A 21,778-nucleotide genomic window follows, 5' to 3' on the forward strand; every position below is an offset into this window, starting at 1 on the left:
TAAAAGAAGGGAAATTCTGTTATGGAATATTTTATATACCATTAGACATGGTCAATGAGCCGATTAGTTTTTGCTAAACTACTCTTATTCCTTCTTTTTAAATTTCTTTGTTAAAAGGGATGATTTACTAAGTCGGGAGGAAGGATATATTTGGAAATTAATATGCCATGTGTGAGACACTAAATAAGTCCTAGCAGCACCAGGGATCTCTCTTGAGGGGCCCTAGGACCACCTGGCTGCCTCTTGGAAAACCAATGACAAATGCTACAAACCACCCATGCACCTCCACTATCCCTTCTAAAAACTCTGACCTGCTCTAAAACCTTTGGTTCTAGCACAACATGAATACTGAACTGATGATACCAACAACTTGGGGTATTAAACATCAATAAAAATAAGTTATAAATAAATTTAATGGCTTTAAAAAATCAGAGAGTACTTCTATTAATATTTTTGCATATGTGTTTTTTCTTGCTGTTACTGATGTTCTTGGGATATAAACCTAGTATTGGGTTCATGGGCTTAAAAGGTGTGAACAATTTATTAACTTTTCTTTAAAAAGTATGCCCTGACCTGACACTGTTAGAGCAATTCATAGCTCTAGGAGCAGCAGGTTAATATATACCTGTCATCTCACAGATTTACTAAACAGTATATTTCATCTTTTACCATCTTTGCCAATTTCATAAGTGTGAAGCAAGCTTTGTATTTGTTTTAATTTATATTTCTGACTGTTAGTGATTTTTGACCTCAGATGGTGGCTGATAGTTTATAGTTCTTTTGAAACATTTTACACACTGACAATTTATATGTCAAAGAACATGAACCATATTTTTCTACTTTGTCACTTTTCTCTTCCTTCATATGTAAATCACTAAGTACTGAATTTATACATTCAGTTGTGGTGGCAGTTCTTGTGAGACTGTCTGGAAAATTCTCTTCTTCATTCAGGTGGCACCTTTCCCCCTGCTTCTTTGTAGAGATCAGGAGCTGTGGGAATGGCCATATGACATCAAACTTTCAATATGTTGGTTAATTTGGCTAAACTATTTTCTTACCCTCTATTTTTCATTCAGGTTCCCTGAATAACCTATTACGGTATGGTAGTGTGTTTGCTTACACTTGTCAAGAATATGCAAAAAGCAAAATAACTGAGTGTCCTATGACAAAGGATTTCTTGCGACCTTTGGGACTAGGAGAAAAATCACCTCTCACTTTGTTATTTGACTCCTAAAGTTCCACGTGAGCTGTCCTTCCATTTAACTGCCATATCTTTATAGCTTCTGGTTTTCTGTTCAGTGAGAATGCCAGTATCACTCTAGTTCCTTGTCTCCAATAGTCTATCAACTCCCTGTAAGCTGTGGTTTCTACACATCTTCCCTTCTCTTCCCACTTCGCTGTCACTAATACCAGGCAAGCACAAAGGGGCCATTTTGTATTGGCTCATGTTACAAGGGTTGCTACAACCAAAGCATTTACCATCAAGTGTCAATTTTTTGGAGATTATCCTTTCTGTGGTTATGGCTAGTCCTTAGACATCAGACTTGGCCTGTCCCTGAGAAAATATTCTCATTTTCTCCAGCCTAGAAGACATTACAAATCAAAACTTATTTTCTCTTGGAGTACTCTGTGACAACCTAGGATCAGCTACAGATGACAATGAGCCATTTGAATGGGACTTGTATGGAACAGCTGGGAATCAGAACTTTAAAAATCTTTACTCAATTTTATGATCTTTACCTGTACCATATAAAGTACATTTTTTATTTTTTTACTCTTTCCCAAAAGAAGTGAGCAGGAAACAATGACCTTTTATCATAGACTAAATCCTTTTATCAGATGAGAAGGAATGGTACAACCAGATATGGAAGCACACCTCATTGTGGTATCTGGTTTCTCATATCAACTTTCATAGCTGTGCACAGTCACAAATGAGATGCTACTAAGGCAGTAGGCAACTCAAGAGCCAAAATAACTTTGTAAAAATATGCTCTTTTTTTTATAAAGAACAGAGAATCAAAGATAAAGCAATAATGTCTACATCTGGTAGCTCTCCTCTAAAACATGGCCCATTAGAATGGTCTTTACTTCCACCAGGTCTCTTTTCAGCAATTCTATCAATCTCCTGTCAAGATTGATAGGTAAATACAGAGAAGTCAATTTTCTTCTTTGTTGTATGAACAATGATTTCCAGGTAGAGAAAAGTCAACTATGTTTTGAGTACAAAGGAGTAGACATGTAAGCATGTTACGGTCTGATGACTTGGCAAGAATCAAGACAAACCTGAAATGAGTTGGGGAACATAGTGCTCTGGCTATATAAAGTCATAGAATTTTAGAACTAGAAGGGATCTTAAATACAATCTTAATCCAACTCCCTCATTCATTCTAATGATGCAGGTAGTAGAAGTGGGGGGGGGGGGGAGGGGATGAGGCAGAGGGGCATGGATGGATCTCTCCAGAGTAACTGCACTCTGATCACACTGAGAACATAGTTCCTCTGGGAGACTAAGGAGAGTGCAATAGAAGCAGAATAAATGTTGAATTCTAGGACAGAATCATAGTCATGAGACTGAATCCATACACACACACGTCTCCACCCTGTACATACAGATTTTTGAGATATTCTGGAAAAGGCCCTCAGACTTGGAAAGCAAGTCAAACTATTTGGGAAATAGGAGTAAACCATCTTCTACTCTATAGCCCAGTAGCTTGAATGATGTAAGGCTAAATGCACAGCTTTTAGCAGTGGTCTAAAGCTACCTCTTTCCAAAACTTAAATGGAAATAAGAAGTGTGGTGCCAAGCAGTGCATATAGTGAGTATCTCTGAGGGCCTATCCCATAGAAATCTTCTAATATGGCCTTGGATTTTTCATGCTGGGTCTCTTTCTCTCAGCTCATAATTCACAATAAGAGGTAAACTCTCTGGTCAAAGGAAAAAAGTTTAGAGAAAAGATTTTAAAGTTAATCCTCCAGAAACAGCTTGTCACCAGAAGATCTTAAAAAATCTTAGTCGGTCTTTGTTGTTTTTATAGAGGTGTCATATCTTGGCATTTATGTATATATCTGACCTACCTAAACGTAGGTCAGACTGATATTTGTGGTTGATGTCTCAAAGACCTGTAAGAGTGTTAAAGAACAAGTAACAATGATATTTGAAACTCAGTGCAGTCATAAAAATGACTTTTGGTCCACTGCTAGTCAAACTATCCCAGGTCAACAAAAAAAGAAAGGTCCCATTTACACCAAAATACTTATAGCAACAGGGTTTTTTTTTTTTTTTTTTTTTTTGGTAGTAGCAAAGAGTAGGAAATAAAGTTGTTGCTCATTAATAGGAGAATGGTTAAACAACTTTTGGTCCATAAACATAATGGAATATTATTGTGTTTCAAAAGGAAAGGTGAATATAAAGAATGCAGATAAGCTTAAGAAACTTCTTTGAACTGATGCAAAGTAATCAAAACTAAGAAAAAAATTAGATACAACAACAATGTAAATGGGAAAACCATACAGAGCAACTAACACTGAATATTGTGAAAATAAAATGGCCAATCTTGGCACCAAATAAATATGAGAAAACATCCTTCTCCCCTGCTTCTTTGTAAAAGTCAAGAACTATGGGAATGGCCCACGTACCATCACTGTATAAAACATCAAATTTTCAATATGCTGGTTAGTTTGCCTAAATTATTTTTTTATCCCTTACTTTTTATTCTTTATTAGAAACAATGGCTCTCTAAGATGGGGAAAGGGAATGGATACTTTGGGAAATGTGCATGATTTAAAGTAATATAATAACATTAAAATTTATCTAGAACAGCTTTTGATTGCCCAACTGCTAATGCTCAGGCTAAGCCATAATGAATGAAGGAAAGGTCTGTGAAGATGTCTGTTCATATTTTGGTGTGCACCCTACAAAGGAAGAAGCTTTAGCCATTTTGAATATTTCCAAGATAAGTATGAGAAAATGCTTTGTAGTTGGCAGGTGCAATAAGAATTTTGGCACAAATGTCTTGATCCAAGCTATCAATAGGTTCTAAATTTCCAGGTTAACAAGAAGAAAACGCTAATTCTCTACTATTGAAATTGAATCTCAAAAGTTTTCCCTATCACTGATACCACTGTTACTACCTAACATTTAATTAATTTATTGTGTGAAGAACACTGCTAGATGATAAAACATGAACAGTGCTTTCAATGAACTTAAAAGTAGGGGGATAGTACTCATAATCAGATAATTATACAAAATAATTTGTAAGTGTAATGGAAAAGTATAAAACAAAGCACTGGGCAACACAGGGAGAAAGGTTATTAAAAACTGGGGAAATCAGGAAAAAATTTCATGGAGAAGATGACATTAAGGCTGAGAAAAGGATGGATAGGATTACATCAGGCCTAGAGGAAGAGATAACATTCTAGGTATGCAGAAAAATATGAAACAAGGCACAGAGGCAGGAAAGCATAGGTCACATCATTGGAACAAAGAGTATTCTAGTTTTGTTTTGTTAGAGCTTAGAGAATTTAGTAGAGAACAATATGATATAAAGTTGGGAAGCTATAATGTTCCAGGTTGTGAAGGCCCTGGAATGCCAAGGAAAGGAATCTAAACAAAACTGAATAAGCACAGGGACAGTGGAAGAGAGGAATGACATGAACAGATCTATCCATAAGATAGGTAAGTCCTATGGTGGTATAAAGGATAAACTGGAGAAAAGAGTAAATGTAGGCAGAAGGTGTATCTGAAGGTGAGTGCAATAGTCTAGGAACATGGTAATGAGCATTTGTAGGGGAGTAGTAATAATACTATAGAGAAGAGAGGAAATATGAGAGAGATCTCAGGGTTAATCATCGACTAAATTTGAGGATAATTCATAAGCTAAAAAAAAATAAGTGAAGGTTTTATAGCTTCACCAGCTATTCCAAGGGCCTGTACTGCCAGTGCCACTCTCTTCTCCAAGGAGTATAGTCAAGTGGTCAAGAGACAGCAAGAGCACAGGTGGAAACATTGCTTTTAATCTGAAGACAGGAAGAAGGACTTTTCAAAATGAAAACCTACCATTGAAGAATGCTACAGTATAGCTCTCAGACTGATCTTTCCCCCAATTCTATGGTGGCTGGCCTAGGTAACTTTGTATTGTCACCACAGGGAAGAATCAGGTAGAGCTTCTCCAAAGACCCCACAGTGGGATTATCAGCCTTTCCTTTCTCCTGCTATACACCTTGCCTGCAGAGCTTCCTGCAGAGAGTGTCAGGAGTCATTTAAAGCTATATGCCATTTAAAAACACTCAAATCCCCTCAAATATCCACTCCCTTAATCTCTTGGTTCTCATCTTCTTAGACAAACCCAGAAAACTTTACAACTATATTCCACTTGATGAAATGGAAAGAATGATAGAATCTAGGGCATTGGGATATCTAAGTTCTTGTCTGGGCTTTTGTACTAATGCATTATCTGATTGTTTCATCTCTCCAGCCCTCAGTTTCCTCATTTGTAAAAGAGAGTTGAATCAGATAATCTTTAAGGGTTGTTTCGATTCTGATTCTACTCTGACTCCAGAAAGACTACCAAATGTAAGCACTTTCTTTGTTTCTTTTTTGGAGAGAGTGGTAGTAGTGGAAGGAAAGCAGAGAAGTTAATTACACAAACTATAGTTCCTGATGGTATCCATGATGTCCTAGGAAGTTTTCACATTTCCAACACAAATAATTAGGTATAGCAACAAGAAGCACATAAGCAACACCGATAGGAGAGGGCAGTGGGGAGGAGGTCTCACATACCTTTCCTGCTTCTACCAGTTCTGCAATATCATCCAAATAGACACCACTGGCCATGAAAAAAGCCCATCGATAATGGACTCCTTGACAAAGATGCTAAGAAAAACAGAACAAAAAAAGGTCAAATCCAGGAAAAGATTACAGAAAGACTGAAAATACATCTTGAGGAGAAAATGTGGAAAATAGTTGCAAAGTATTAATAAGTCTTGAGTATACAAAACCAATAGCCCATTCACACTGATATTTAATCATAATGATCCTTTATTACATCTTCAGTTCAAGATAAAGACTGAGTGGATAAATGGAATTTATTCTCATAACATACATTATCAGTGGTTACTAATAATCTCTTAATTGCTAAATTCCATTGACTTTTCTCAATTTTTATGCTTCTTGACTTCTGTAGCTCTGACCCTGTTGAACACTATTTTGTCCTAGATATTCTCTCCTTATTTTTATGATAGTGTACTCTTTTGGTTTTCCTTTTACCTGTTCTAGGCCTGGTATCAGGAAGACCTGAATTCAAATCAGGAAGATCCGAGCCTCAAACACTTAATAGCTGTGTGATTCTGGACAAGTCATTTAACCTTTGTCTCCTCAGTTTCCTCAACTGTAAAATGGGGGTCTTAATAACAATACCTACCTCCCAGGGTTGTTTGTGGTTCAAATGAGACAATAATTGTAAAGTACTTAGTTAAGTGTCTGATATATACTAGGAGATAACAGAAATCCTTCCTTCTTGTTCTACTGCTCCTTCTCAGTTTCCTTTGCTGGATCACCATATACCTATCCACCCAAATGTGGGCTTAGCTCAAGGATCTATTTTGAACCTTCTTCCTTCCTCTCTCTATGTACTCTTGCTTGGTGAATTCATTAGTTCTCATGAATTTAAATATTTCCTTAGAGGAATTCCAGAGCTAATATTCAGCCCTCATCTCTTTTGGAGTTCTAGTCTTATATCACTGCCTATTGGTTAACTGGATACTGTGAACAGGGAAATGTTATTTCCCAAAAGATCTATTGGAGGTACCTCAAAACCAACACATCCAAAACAGAACTCATTATCTTTCCCCTAAAGTCATCCTTCTTTCCAACTTCCTTATTTCTGCTGAGGATATACTATTATTCTTCTAGTTATCCAGGTTTGCAATCTCCTAGTCGTCCTTGATTCTTCACTTTCACTAACTTCATTTCACCATCATCACCACCACCAATAACAGACAGCACCTACTATGTGCCAAGCACTTTACAAATACCACATTTGATCCTCACAACATCCCTGGGAGGTAGATACTATTATTATCCCACTTTTTCCAATGGAGAAACTGATGCAAACAAAGGCTAAGTAACTTACCCGAGCTCATTCAGCTATTCTGAGGCTAGATTTAAATTCAGGTCATCCTGACTCCAGGCTCAGAATTCTACCCAAAGTGCCAACTGGTTACCTATATGACCAGTTGTTAAGTCTTGTCAACTATATTTTCAAATCTCTCCTATCTATCATTTCCTCTTCACTCACTTGGCCATCTTACTTCTGGCTCTTTTTGATCCTCACCTGGATTAGGGCAAGAACCTCCTAATTGATCTTTCTGCATTCAGTATATCCTCTCTACTCCATCCTTCAGAATCTTAGCAAAGTAATATTACTAAATAGTACGTCTAATCTTGTCGCTCTTCTGGTAATATACTCTAGTGGCTGTCTATCATCTCTGGGGCCAAATATTAAGCTCTTCTGTTTGACATTTAACATCCTTTGCAACCTGGCTCTGGTATGCCTTTCCAGATTTATTATATTCTTTACACGCTCCATGGTTCAGAAAATCTAGCAGTCAGCTAACAAGCATCTATCAAGCCTTAGTATTCCTGACACATGACATTCTACCTCTTCTTGTCTCTGTGTCTTTGTTGCCATTCCCATTCTCCCTCCCAAACCCCACCTCATTTGTATCTCTTAGAATCTCTCATTTAATTCAGCTCAGTTCAAATGCCACTTCCTACATGAAGCCATTCTTGATTCTTCACTCCCCATAGTGGTCTCCCCATTCGAATTATCTTGTATTTACTTTATACTTATAGGTGTACATATTGTTTCCCCCTTAGGGCAAGGCCTACTTCATTTTCTGTCCTCATATCCCCAGTGCTTAAACCCAGTAGCTGACACGTAGTAGGCACTTGGTAAATGCTTCTGACTGATTAATTCTACATACATGTTTTCATGTATTGAAGGGATTGCTGAGAATTATAGCCATGACTCAATAGGGCATTAGCCTTAAATCTATATTTTAATATATTTTAATTTTTTTTCACCAATTACATGTAACATGTAAAAACAAATCTCCTTACAAGTTTTCCTAAGTGAGATGATTGAACTTATCTCCCTCCCTCCCTTTCCTTCCCCCTCCTGGTGCTGTCAAGTGATTTGATCTGAGTTATACATGTATTATCATGCAAAATATATTTCCATACTGTTAATTTTTGAAAGGGAATAATCTTATAAAACCCAAACCCCAAAACATAAACTGAAATAACTGAAAAATCACAAGCTTTCATCTGCATTGAATCTACATTAAAAAAAATTTCTGATAAGAATAGTATATATTATGTATCACATGTGATGTATATGATATATATTTTATATCTTATTCTTGTGGAAAGCAGAGTCTCATCATAATTCTTGGGATTGTTATGATTAAAAATGATGATGGTCGAGATCAAAAGGGAGAATAGTATTTTAATAAAAGCCATGCTGATAGAGATAAACTGACCACGCGCCTGTAAGAAAAACCTATTCCAACCTCACCTCAGCCATTTACCTTCCTCTCTCCTCGAGCTCAGGTAACTAAAAAGCAATTTCCTAGTCACTTCCCCCTAATTTCAAACAGTCCCTCACCTTGAATACGTCATCCAAAACCGGAAACCCATTAGGGATCACGGGAAATGTAGTTCCAAGTATTCCAAGTGATTTTAAATGACACAGGATGTAGGAATTTTCATCACAAAAACCTCAATCCCACAATTAATATCCTCAGGAATATGTTTCCAGAGCAGGAACAATGACTTTTCCTAACCATATAAATCAATAACAGGTTACAAAATTTCTGTGGATATCTAAATAATTATAAAGGTTTTCCTCAAATCAATATTAACATTTATTGTCTATTAAGTGCAAAGCACAGTTGTATGCTGTCAGATCATCAACTTTTCAGAACTAAGATCAGAATTAGGAGAGGGAGGGAGAGAGGATGCACTCATACTGTGTGCATACAAAATTATAGACAATAACCAAGGTTTACTTGGGATGCCAATATAAGGAGGTAGGGGCTGAAATTAATGACCCAAATATGGCTATGAAATGGTATATTAAAAAGAAAATAGACAAGTGGAGTGGTATTATTGATTAAGAAAATATATTCACATAAGGAATTGAAGAGCAGAGAAGCATATTGAATAGGCCATGGTTGAGGATGTAAGCTGGGAGAAAAAGGAATGGTATTGCTTGAACTGATGGAACAATAACAAAGATGAAGGAGATATAGCAGAAATTCTCATCTATAAATCAGCTATGAAGAGGACTTATTAAAGAAGTAATTCAGGAAACAAATTACAAACCCAGTCCAGAAACAGGATGTCAAATAATGAGAGATCTCAACATGTCAGGATATATGCTAGAGCTCTCTTTGCCAAAAGTATAGCAGTTAATAAATTTTTGACTATATCAATGACAATTTAACTTTATCAAAAGGGGAGGAACTGCTCAAGGAATGGCTGATTTTGGACCTGATTTCATTGACTGGCAAAAGTAAAAATGATGAGACTCATGGGAGAAACAAACTACTAGCTCTTAGAATTCATGATAAAGAAATAGATGAAAGATACTATTAATATAAATAGCATTTATAATATACATCTGGGTTTAGAGGCAATACATTTTAAAGAATTCAGAGGAAGAAAAAGCAGGATTTTATGGCTTAAAATTCTACATGAGACAACCCAAGGTGGTCAGAAAGCTCTCAAGAATAAAATTCTAATGATGTACTTATAAACTATTTCTGAGCAGCTTTTAAATAAACAGATATTGTTACTATAAGAATACAATCGAGACTGGTTTTTACAATGACATAGAAAGAAGATGGAAGCAAGCTGTATTCACTAAAGAAGAAAGTAAACTAATGGCATAGCACTAAATGCTAAAGATGATTTTAAAAAAGGACTTTCCCCCCCTTTAAACCATGCTGGGGATGAGAGGAAGATCACTATTTGAAGAATATGGGAAAATAACAGATGGAGAGATGGAAGAATTCCTCAAGTTTTATTTAGCTTCCATTTTCTCTATCAAGTAGAATATTTTTTCATACTTGAAGGAGAGAATTAAAATAATTAAGAAGGAGCTAAATGCAAGGTAACAGAGAAAATGGTTAAGAAAGTACTTAGGTACCTTTAATTAGCTCTAATTATCATCAAAGATGGATAAACAATAACCCAAAGAATCAAAATCTCTGGTGTGTGTAATTGCTGAGCTCTTCGTGATACTTTTTGAAACATGATAGCAAACAAAAGAGGTGCCATTGGACTGGAGCAAATGATGACCTAATTTTCAAGAAATGGGCAAAAGTGGGATCTCCAAATGACAGACCCCTGAGTCTGACTTAAGATTCCTGGAAAAAATTCTAAAACTTATCATTTAAGGAATGACTTATAGGCATTTAGAAAAGGAAGCAGTTACTGGTTACTAAGAGCCAAAATGGCTTCATCAAGGACAGACATGTCAGCCAAATCTCATTTCCTTTCTGAAAAGACCATTAGATAAAAGGAATACCACAGAGATGGAAAATCTAGATTTCAAAGCATTTGACAAAATCTTTCATGCAATTGCTAAGACATGATGGTGAAATGTGGGATCAATGAGAGTAAGGTTAAGTGCATTCAGAACTAGTTGAATGGATGAACTGTCATTAACAAGAGGCTGTCAACTTGGAAGCAAGACTCTAGTGAAGTGACCTAAAGATCTGTCCTTGTCCCTGTTTAGTCAACATTTTTATCAAGGACCTGGGCAAAGGCACAAATATCAAAATTACTAAATCTGCAGATGGCATAAAACTAGAAAGATCAACCTATATAATGAATGACTAGAGTCAAGATTTGAAAAGATGGGCAGAGACAGGAGGTCCTAGGTTCAAATCCGGCCTCAGAAACTTCCCAGCTGTGTGACCCTGGGCAAGTCCCTTGACCCCCATTGCCCATCCTTACCACTCTTCCACCTAGGAGCCAATACACAGAAGTTAAGGGTTTAAAAAAAAAGATTTGAAAAGATCTCAGCTGGCTAGAATGACTGATTAGATCATGTCAGATGAAATTTAATAGGGACAAATGTGAATTCTATACTTGAGTTAAAAAATTCATTTCAATAGTGCTAGATTGAGGAGGTAATGTTAAGAAACGATTCATGTGGAAAAGATCTGGAGGGCTTTAGCGAACTGCAAGCTCACATTAGCTGCCATCTTGACTCTCTGCTCAGAATGAGACAATTCTGCTGTAATCTGCCCTTGTCAGATTGCATCTGGAATACACTGGAATATACAATTCCCGGTGGCCATGCCATGCCTCCACTAACTTCAGGCTAGAACTATTCAGAACTCAAGATATCTTCTGATTGGAAAACATTTCAGCTGCCCAGTCTCAAGCCATAATGTCACTCTCTAGACAGCTTCCTATGTCCTGGTACATGCAAGTACTCTTCTTCTCCCCACTTTCCAACTGTAGTTCTGAGAACAGTAATCAAAACAATATTGACCATCCTGGCAAGGACATCTCAATAAAGATGCCTTATTACTCCAATCACCACACTCTGACTTCCCTCTCCAAATCAATACTCACTGATTACCACTGCCCTATACGTATTATGTCCCTAGTAGAATGTAAGCTCTTTGAGGGCAAGGACTATTCTCAATTGCTGGTTTTTATGTCTAGGGCTTACACAACATCTGACACAGAGAAAGTATGTATTAAATGTTTTTTCTTTTTCATATTTGTTCTTTATTAATTCATTCAAAATGTTTAGTTCTGAGAATACTTTGTGAAGAACAAAGACAAATGGATTGCATACAGATGAATATAACCAAGGAGAGAAAAATGAAAGAATGAGAAACAGTTAAAGGGACTAGGAATATTTAGCCTAAAAAAAAAAAGATAACTTTGGTGAGGTGGTGTGGCAATAAGTATCTTCAAGCTGAAGAGCTGTTACATATAATTGGGATTAGACTTATACTGTTTCTTCCTGGAAGGTAGAAATAGGAGCAGTGGACAAAAGCTGCTTTAAGGAAAAAAAAATTCTCTCAAAAGAGTTATCCTAAAGTGGGTTCTCTATCACCAAAGATGCTTGAGTAGAGGCTAACCTGACTACTTGCTAGAGATATTATAAAGGGAATTTCTGTCCAGACACAAGTCCTAAGTTCCCTTCCAAATATAAGATTCTCTGAGCAAATATAGCTCTAAGACTGCCCTTAGAAAATGAGGTTTGATTTCTTCTAAACTCTTTTGGAAATTAGCTGAGAGAAGAGGTATTATATCATTCTGTCATAGGTTTTAGTAGTTCCTTAATGCACGCTATCCTGGCAAAGTGAATTTTGATCTAAAAAATGGCAGATCTTCTTTAATATTTTTTTCAAATACCTTCAAAAGATTCTTTTCCCATTTCTCCTCTTATAGTTTTTTTGCAGAGGGAGAGTGAGGGTGAGAGTGAGAGAGACAGAGACAGAGACAGAGAGAGAGGGAGCCAAACAGAGCACAAGCAAACTAGAGGAGTTAAGGGAACCCTGAGGCATTGTAATGAAGTTTTAACTGCATGCATTTTCAAGATGACATAAGAAACTACTTAAAAGTGTTTCCCCTGTGAGGGAGATTACTGCTATTGGCTTTCATATGAAGGGGAGGAAAAAACAAATCAAAGAAAGCAGTATTTGTTTGGCTAGTTCTCAGCATGAGGTTCTGAAGGTAGGCATGGCTAGAGGCCAGGCTGGGCTCTCAAAAGTGATACTGTACAGAAAATGTATATTTTGATTTAAGTGCCTTTAAGGCATCTGGGCTTTGTAAAGGTAGAGAAAGAGATCCTTCTTCCACATACACACAACTATCTTTTAGGCAGGGCTAGGTGGTATGTGCTGTTCCTGGGGAAATAGGGGAAATAAAGAATCTCTTGGATTTTTCAGTCTCTAACACCCATCTGTGCTTTATGTGAGTGGTAGGGAAGTCTCTTCTTTCATATCTTGTCTCTATTTCTTTTAAGTCAGTGGTGCTTATCACTAGCTGGCTTAAGTGCTATGGGCCAAGACTAGAGTCATGAGTTCAAGTCTCTTGGGAATCAATAAGCTTCCAGAGAAGAGGCCAAAGACAGCATCTTGTTTCTATCAAGCTATCTCAGAATAGATTGTGCTATGGGCAGGGAGCCTGGTCAAGAGAATGTGGATGTTTTGGCACCTCCACCCAGTCCAGAGAAAATAAGGCAAAGCATATGTCCTATAGACAGTGGGCCAGGCCTGCCATCCTCATGTACAAGGTTATGTACAAGAAAGAGGGCAGAAGATTTTAAGGTAAAGCAAAGGAGAAAAAAAGAGCTTGTAACCTAGGAGGAGGTAAAAGAAGATACAAAGAAGTTGGCTAAATTTGGGGAAGTTGCAAACAGAGTACTAGATGCTTGAAGAGTCTACAAAGCATTTTCCCTCTACCTTTAGTGACTTTGAGCCTATGGTGAATCCAGTTTGTACCATGCCATCCGCTACTCCTAGCTGGTCTATATTCAGTAGAAAAGGAGTGACCAGTGTCACATAGGTTGCGCCCGACCATTTCTTGAGATATTTTGGAGCCCAATCTTCAGTGCCTCCACCAACATTATCTAGGACAAAGTCAAACCTAAAGAGGAAAAAACGAAAAAAGTCTGGTAAATGTTTATTCTGAATGGTGGGACTAAGGTGCAATTGAGCACAAAGCACCATCTCCAGAACCAAGGAAGGAAAAAAAAACCATAATGGATTTAGTCATATATATTTAAGGGATAACTAACAGATAAATCTGCAGCTCACTTTAAGTGAGAAAGATTTATGTGTGTGTTGGGACTTCTTGCTTTTTTCTCCAAGTGAACTGCATTAAAGAACAGGTCAAATATGACCTACTGGGTCTCTTCATTTCTTAAAGTTTTCATTTAATAACTTAAAGTTATTTCATTTCTGACACATTTAAGAACTGCTTAAATTTTGGAGAAATAACCAGTGATATTGTCATTCACCTACATGAAACTCAAGTTATTTCCTAATATACACAAGAAAGATTTTCATTCTCAAATGTCATTTAACCACTGTTTTCCCTCCTAGAATATGCTTATAATTGACTTCCTGAATTTTCTTACATTGAATATTTTTGGTTAGCTTCATGTAAAACATCACTGGTGAATCTAAGAACCACTCCATGATAAACAAGACACTTCATAAACACAAAAATGTTTCGGTCTCACTAAATGTTATATGATCATAAAACTAAAAACAAAAAAAAAGAAGAAGAAGAATCCTTGGAACAAGGATTTTTGCCATGCTTTGCAGATTGTCTCTGTTTTTTTCAATATTAACACTGGAGAAGGATACAGATACTAGATTTAGATTTTGATACGATACTTAGTTTTATAATATAGATTTATGAACTGATTTAGATCCAGATTTTTAGAACTGTAAGAAGCCTCAGAGACTACTCAGTCAAAATCCCCTCACTTTTACAGAAGAAGAAATCAAGGCCCAAAGCCCATAGATCTTGTCCATTGTCTCTGCTTAAGTCTTGCCTTAGGAAGCTACTGATCTCAGAACAGTCACAGAAACTGCTTCTTGCAGGGCCAGCTGAGTAGAGAGGGGTCATATCTATCTCTACATCTGGGGTTTGCTTGGTAAACATTGAGCAAACACACAAGACTTGAATTGAGGCAAGCAAAGAACCCTGGCAATTCTCCATGTTGCCATTTAAACATTGCCCCTCCTTTTGTTTCTATTGTGGTCTTATTATGTCAAAACACTGGAGGGGAGGAAGGAGGGAATATGTAGTTAGTAAATCCCTATTATGTGCCAGGCACCTTCCTAAGCATTTACAAATCTCAACTCATTTAATTTTCACAACCATCCTAAGTGGTAGCCACTATAATCCCCATTTTACTGTTGAGGAAACTGTTAGTGGCTTACTCAAGGTCACACAGCCAGTAAATTTCTGAAGCTGGATTAGTACTCAGGTCTTCCTGCCCCCAGGCCTAGAGAACAAGGTTATGGTGCCATTCATGTATTATATAAATGGCACTGGCTCATAGAGCATCCAGATTTTGTGAGGACAGAACAGAACTAAGAACCAGCCCTATGCATCCTCTTCTTGAAAACTAGCCATGGTGTAATAAATTTGGAAAGGATGATTGATAAGCATCGGGCAAATCAAATATCACCACCAATTATCTAGAAACCACATAGATGTCTGGACTATATTAAAACAGTAAAAAATGGTCAATGAGATGGACTTTCTTTTAAAATCCTTACCTTCTGTCTTAGAATTGATACTAAGTATTCCAAGACAGAAGAGCAGTAAGGGGTAGGTGATGGAAGTTAAGTGACTTGCCCAGGGTCACATATCTAGGAAGGGTCTGAGGCCAGATCTGAACCCAGGACCTTCCGTCTCCAGGCCTGGCTCTCTATCCAGCTGCCCCTGGACTGACACCTCTCTAAAACTATAACATCAGATCAGAGGGAAACTCAGATACCAAGCCATCCCAAGGTCCAGGTCAACTAGGTTGTGTCCTTAGAGGCTTTATTTCCCATCTCCCCATACATACAGTTTCAAGGATTTCAATTGTTCTTCCACATTTCCAGATCTGTAATCAATTATATCATCTGCTCCAAGCTTCTTTACCAGGGCACTAGCATCCCCAGAACAAACTGCTGTCACGTGGGCACCCCATGCTTTCAGTAACTAAAAAAATCATTAAAAAAAAATCTTAGGAATTGGAAATGAGTTAACATTTGTCATTTGGAAAATATTAAATACCTAGCTCTCAAGAGAACAAAAGGAGGTCACCTGTGAGAGAAGCCAGTAAAAATGCATAAACTTTTGTTCACCAAGAAAACATTACAAAACAGATCTCACTTTTGCACTACTTGTTGACTCACATTATAAATAATAATACCAATACCAACTAATGCCAGGCAGGAAATATTTCATATTATTTCCCACTAGAGGTAGTGTAGAATAGAGTAGTGGATAGAGAGCTGGTCTTAGTCAGGAAGACCTGGGTTCAAGTTATGCCTCTGATTCATAGTCACTGTGTGACCTTAAGCAAGTAGATGACCTTAGGCAAGTCAGTGACTAACACAACTCTCTGTAAGTTGCTGAGCTGATGGAGACCCCACTGATAGATGGGATCTTCTCCTCAGGACTTCTCTATCCCAATGAAATCACAGGTCTGTCAAAAGGATGCAAACAAATATACTCCCTTAATATAAGACATAAAAAGCCTCAACCTGAGTGTCTGGCTCCAACCTAAGACTCCCAATGCCACAGGTCCAACCTGGGGATATTGATTAACTTCTGAATGTGTTAAGTCACTCTCTGATTATAAATGGCAGAGCATTTGCTAGTCTACCATGGTAAAGATTTCTTCACCAACTAATGAAATCATAGTCCTGGACCACCTACTCCCCCATTATTTATTTAGTTTTCACCCCAAAAATCTAATTAATTAATTAATTAAGAATATTTTTCCATGGTTACATGATTCATGTTCTTTCTCTTCCTTCCTCCCACCCCGCTCCTTACCCAACGAGCAATTCCACTGGGTTTTACATGTGTCATTGATTAAGACCTATTTCCATATTATTGATATTTGCACTAGGGTGATCATTTAGAGTTTAAGTCCCCAGTCATATCCCCATCAACCCATGTGATCAAATAGTTGTTTTTCTTCTGTTTTTCTGCTCCCACTGTTATTTCTCTGAATGTGGCTAGTTTTCTTTCTCATAAGTCCCTCAGAATTGTCCTGGATTATTGCATTGCTGCTAGTACAGAAGTCCATTACATTAGATTTTACCACAGTGTATCCGTCTCTGTGTAAAACATTCTCCTGGTCCTTTCACTCTGCGTCAGTTCCTGGAGGTCATTCCTATTCACATGGAATTCCTCCAGTTCATTATTTCTTTTAGCGTAATAGTATTCTAACAACAACGGATACCATAATTTGTTCAGCCATTCCCTAAAGGGCATCCTCTCATTTTCCAGTCCAAAATAATTATTTTTAAGTAGTAAAAGCAATGACTACTGAAATTTCTATAACACTTTAAAGTTTACAATGCACTTCATACTTATCATCTCCTTTAAATTGATTTTGTTGGCATGTAGTCTAAACTCCCAATGCTAACACTTTTTCACTCCTCTTTACGGAGAGATGACTCTCTTGGAACACTCAAGCACTCACCTATGCATTCCCTTAGTTATTATTCAGTAACAAATGAGGAGAGACTCTCAAAGAGAAAGGAAAATGTCATCTAAGAACTGAGCTCAAGTCTTTCACAATAAGAAGACTTTTCTAAAAGTTTGGTTAATAAGAAAAATGATTTCTGTTTTAAAGTAACAGAAAGGATTAGAGGATCAAAGGTTTAGATCTAGAAGGACCCTTAGAGGTTATGTAGAGAGAGGATCTGAACCCAAATCCTTTTACTCCAAATCCAGCATAATTTCCACTGCCCCTCTTAAGGTATACTGGTGAAGTTTAACACCTTCCATGAACATAGAGCAGGAGTTCTATATCTGGGTTCCACAGAGAAGTCTGCAGATAGAGATTAATGAAAATAAAGATATAATTATTTTTTCCCATTTCCCCTAAAATCTAAGTGAAATTTAGCATCTCCCTTAATTATGATTAGCTGCAAAAAAAATATTAAAATTTATCAGACTGACATGAGTTAGCTATAGTGAAGAATTAGAATTAAATAGAAATACATTACCCTAAAACTGCTGTATTTTTTCTAGTTACAGTGTCAGAAATACCTTTCAGCTTTCCTAAAATTATGTAGAAGTTTATCTCCTATCACCAATAACTAGGAGAGAATATAGGCAAGTGATTAAATCTTATAACTAAACATCATTGGATATCAGCCTTTCCTGTTCACAAACTTCACCAGAAATCTCCTTATTCTCTCATAGCTCAGTCACAAAAATAGTCTTTGAAACTCCATGAGAACTTCTCCCATCTTCCTTAACTTTGTCCTATACCTTACTTTTTCCAAGCAATAAAGATCCTGAAAATCTGAAAAAAAAATCTAAGGGTGAAGTCATCTAAAATGCATTTTATTCATGGGTTGAAGATAAAAGTAGCTTGAATATAATGGCAAATTATTTTCAAAAGCAAGTCCCGAATTAGATACAAATGGGTTAAGAATGTGTTCTAGGATGAAAAGCTCATTAGAGACCATCAGTTCTCTAAAATTAAAATAAATCTGAAACTGTCAAGAAAAAAGTAAATTGTTCTCTAACCACTGATTTACATTAATTACCTATCAAACATTAAATTATTGGGAATAATTTACACTATATGATGAAACAATTCAATAAATTTTTTGGCCCTTTTTTTCCTTTCTCAAGATTTTAATAGTGTTTTTTTTTTCCCATTTGGAGATACTTAGCACTTTCACTGTGTATACCAGTGATTCCCAAAGTGGGCACCACCTCCCCCTGGTGGGTGCTGCAGCAATCCAGGGAGTGGTGATGGCCACAGGTGCATTTATCTTTCCTATTAATTAGTATTAAAATTAAAAAAAAATTAATTTCCAGGGCACTAAGTAATATTTTTTTCTGGAAAGGGGGCGGTAGGCCAAAAAAGTTTGGGAACCACTGGTGTATACCTTAATAGAGAACAAATGGTTAAAAGTTTAAACAAGCATTAATTTCAGCACTAGGTGTTTTTCTCCCAAATGGCCAACTTTCCCTCATTTCCAGATCCTTTTCTTTCCTAATAGTTTTCTTTTCCCTCATTTATTATCTGAGTGAAGAAAAGAACCTGGAAATGTTAAGATACTCCTCTCATTGTTAAGCTTTTCTCCCTGAAATATCATACTGAGAAGAACAGATAATATATGCCCCTCTTCTCTGAGCTCTAGACAATGCCTATAAAATACATTTACATATTTAAATAAATTACAAGGTAAATATAATGCTTTTTATTTACCTGTGTAGCAAAGGTGCCAATTCCACCCGAAGCCCCCAAAATTAAAATCCTGTAATGTAAAAGAAATTATAACCAAAGAGAATACATTCAACAAGAATACAAGTTAATGAATTAATGAACAGATAAAAATATTTTGTTGCTATTGAATCAGACACTCTTAATCTCACTAAGCTACTCCCTGACAGTTTGATAGTTTTGTAAGGTGCACTAATTTAAGGTCTGTAGGATTTACTAGACTAGGTAAATTTACTGAAAGACACTTTGCTGATTTCAAAGAGCTGATATGAGTTCAAAAAGCTTAAGATGACTCGCAGCATGAGCTGTTAGAAATTGCACGTACAGCTACAGACTTGAAGAAAGGCAAAGTAGTATTTGGAAACTTCACTAGAGGTCACTATGAATTTCCATTAATACAAAGCACAGCAGGATACTTAGTAGGTTTTTGGGTATTACTATTAATACCAACTTTGAATTAGCTTCTCACTCTTGAAAAAAGAAATATCAGTAGTTGACTTAGAATCAAAGCAATTTCTTTTTCAATTTTTTCCTAGAATAGCTGATTTCAATTTAAAGAATTTCAGAATTTTAAGGTTGGGCCACAGAGATTATCTAACCCCAACCTTCACTGTACAAATGAGGAAACTAAGCAAAAAGAGGGTCAATTGGCTTGCCATGATCTAAAAAAGAATCACTAAACTGTAATATCCTTTGACCCTGTGATATTATTAGACACATACTTAAAGGGATTGGAAAGGGAAATTCCCACATTATGTATTACATTAATATTTATTGTGGTACTTTTTGTAATAGCAAATAACCAAAAGGAAAGTGGATGCTCATTTTTTGAGGAAGGGCTAAACAAAATATGGTTTAAGAATGAATCATGTGGGCAGTTGGGTAGCTCAGTGGATTGAGAGTCAGGCCTAGAGACGGGAGGTCCTAGGTTCAAATCTGGCCTCAGGCATGTCCCAGCTGTGTGACCCTGGGCAAGTCACTTGAGCCCCATTGCCCACCCTTACTACTCTTCCACCTAGGAGCCAATACACAGAAGTTAAGGGTTTAAAAAACAAAAACAAAAACAAAACAAAAACAAGAATGAATCATGTAACCATGGAAAAATACCCTAAATTAATTAATTAAATAAAAATTTTCAAATAGAAAAAAAAGAATGTAATATAATATCATTGCATCATAAGAAATAATGTGAGCAATTTGGAGAAATTTGGGAAGACTTCTGGGAACTGACATAGAAGAAAGCAAGCCGAACCAGAATTACTGAAAAATAAAAGAACAATGAAAGATATCAGATCTTTAACCAATCATGACTTTAGAAAATTGAAACTGAATCATGAGATGTAATGGACCAAAGGGGTGGAACAAAGCACACATTTTTACACGTGGACAATAATTTACATAATAATGAATATATTTGTTAAAAAGGAGATTTCTATGGGAAAGGATGGTGACAGAAAGAATCACTAAGTGATAGTAATGTGTGTGGAGGGGAGGAGGATCAGTTAAAATATACACACTTGAAAATATTTTATAATACTGGCTTGCCCTTCTCCACAGGAGATGCAATTAATGAAATCACTGTTTATAAGAAATGATGACTAGAGCATTCAAACATGGCTAGACTTCTATGAACTGATGCTGAGAGATGATAAACTGAATCAAGAGACACCAGTTTATACAAAGACTACAATAGAATAGAAAGAATAGTAACAACAAAAACCCTGAACATTATGGAATTATAGTGAACAAGCTTGGCCTCAGAGATGAGAAAATGTACCTTCTTGCTTTTGTGTGTATACATGTTGTAGTTTTTTGGGGGGAGAGAGATACCGACTAATGAACAATGAGTACATATGCTACCAGTTGGTATGGTCAATGTCCTGGGTTTCCCCCCCTAATCTTCACTGTAAAGAAAGTCTCACTGAATAGGAAAAGGGGGATGATGAGAATGAAAAAAGGCCAAAAAAAAAAAAAGCCCAATCAAAAAATCCAACTCTTTAAAAAAGAAAAGAAGCCACTACACTTTCAGGATAATATTTGATTTGGGTTAGTTTTAGTCCTATTACTCTCCATAATCTTACTTTTTGTTAAAATCCATGTAATAAAATTCTAGTCTGGAAGGCAACTTGGAGAACTGAGCCAAATCCCCTCATTTTCTGATGAGATCCTTCAGCTTTTCCAGACTATATTCTCCTCCTCAAAATGAAAAATGACAAACTAGATTCTGACTAAAGGAATCCCCTCTAATTGTCTCCATTTAGAGTTGGTGAAACCAAATTTAATTATCGTTTTTTCCCCTGCCCCTCTAAGCAAAGTAGAGAAATCTGGGTTTGGGAACTGACTGTAACAGAGATGTGTTGCTACAGTAAGGACATGTTACTTCTTTCTCCAACAAGAGCATTTCTCCCAGTAACTGCCTGGTATGTTCAAAGAAAGAAGGTCTACAGTATCCCTGGGGGTCATTTCCATTCAGCAGGAGCTCTTCCTCCAGTTTCACAATAGTGGAAGCCTCTTAGGTGGTAGTTTCAGTTCACTATGCAGCCACCTGATGGCACCCCAAAGTGCAAAATGAACAACTGACAGGTGAGGTTTAGCACACTGATTCGGTTTAGGGCCAATCCAGGGGACATACACTTTCCCTCAAGGTCCTATCAGCTCCATGCTGTGGAGCTCATTCAGAACATACTCTTTAAGAGAGAGAAAGGGAGGGAGGGAGGGAGGGAGGGGGAGAGAGAGAGAGACAGACAGAGAGAGAG

General features: G+C 36.8%; 1 protein-coding gene across 2 annotated transcripts in view; it reads right to left on the bottom strand.

Annotated features, from left to right (window-relative positions):
• The window catches only part of RTN4IP1 (reticulon 4 interacting protein 1), a 61,552-nt gene that overhangs the window by 13,537 nt on the left and 26,237 nt on the right, over positions 1 to 21,778 (bottom strand). For both annotated transcript variants that reach the window (XM_044676645.1, XM_044676646.1), the window contains 4 exons: positions 19,008 to 19,056; positions 15,624 to 15,760; positions 13,498 to 13,681; positions 5,780 to 5,872 (listed from right to left, as the gene is read on the bottom strand). In XM_044676645.1, the coding sequence (XP_044532580.1) occupies positions 5,780 to 5,872; positions 13,498 to 13,681; positions 15,624 to 15,760; positions 19,008 to 19,056 (463 nt within the window). The remainder of the gene's footprint in view (positions 1 to 5,779; positions 5,873 to 13,497; positions 13,682 to 15,623; positions 15,761 to 19,007; positions 19,057 to 21,778) is intronic.

This window comes from Gracilinanus agilis, chromosome 4, assembly GCF_016433145.1.
Source record: "Gracilinanus agilis isolate LMUSP501 chromosome 4, AgileGrace, whole genome shotgun sequence".
NCBI lineage: Eukaryota > Metazoa > Chordata > Mammalia > Didelphimorphia > Didelphidae > Gracilinanus > Gracilinanus agilis.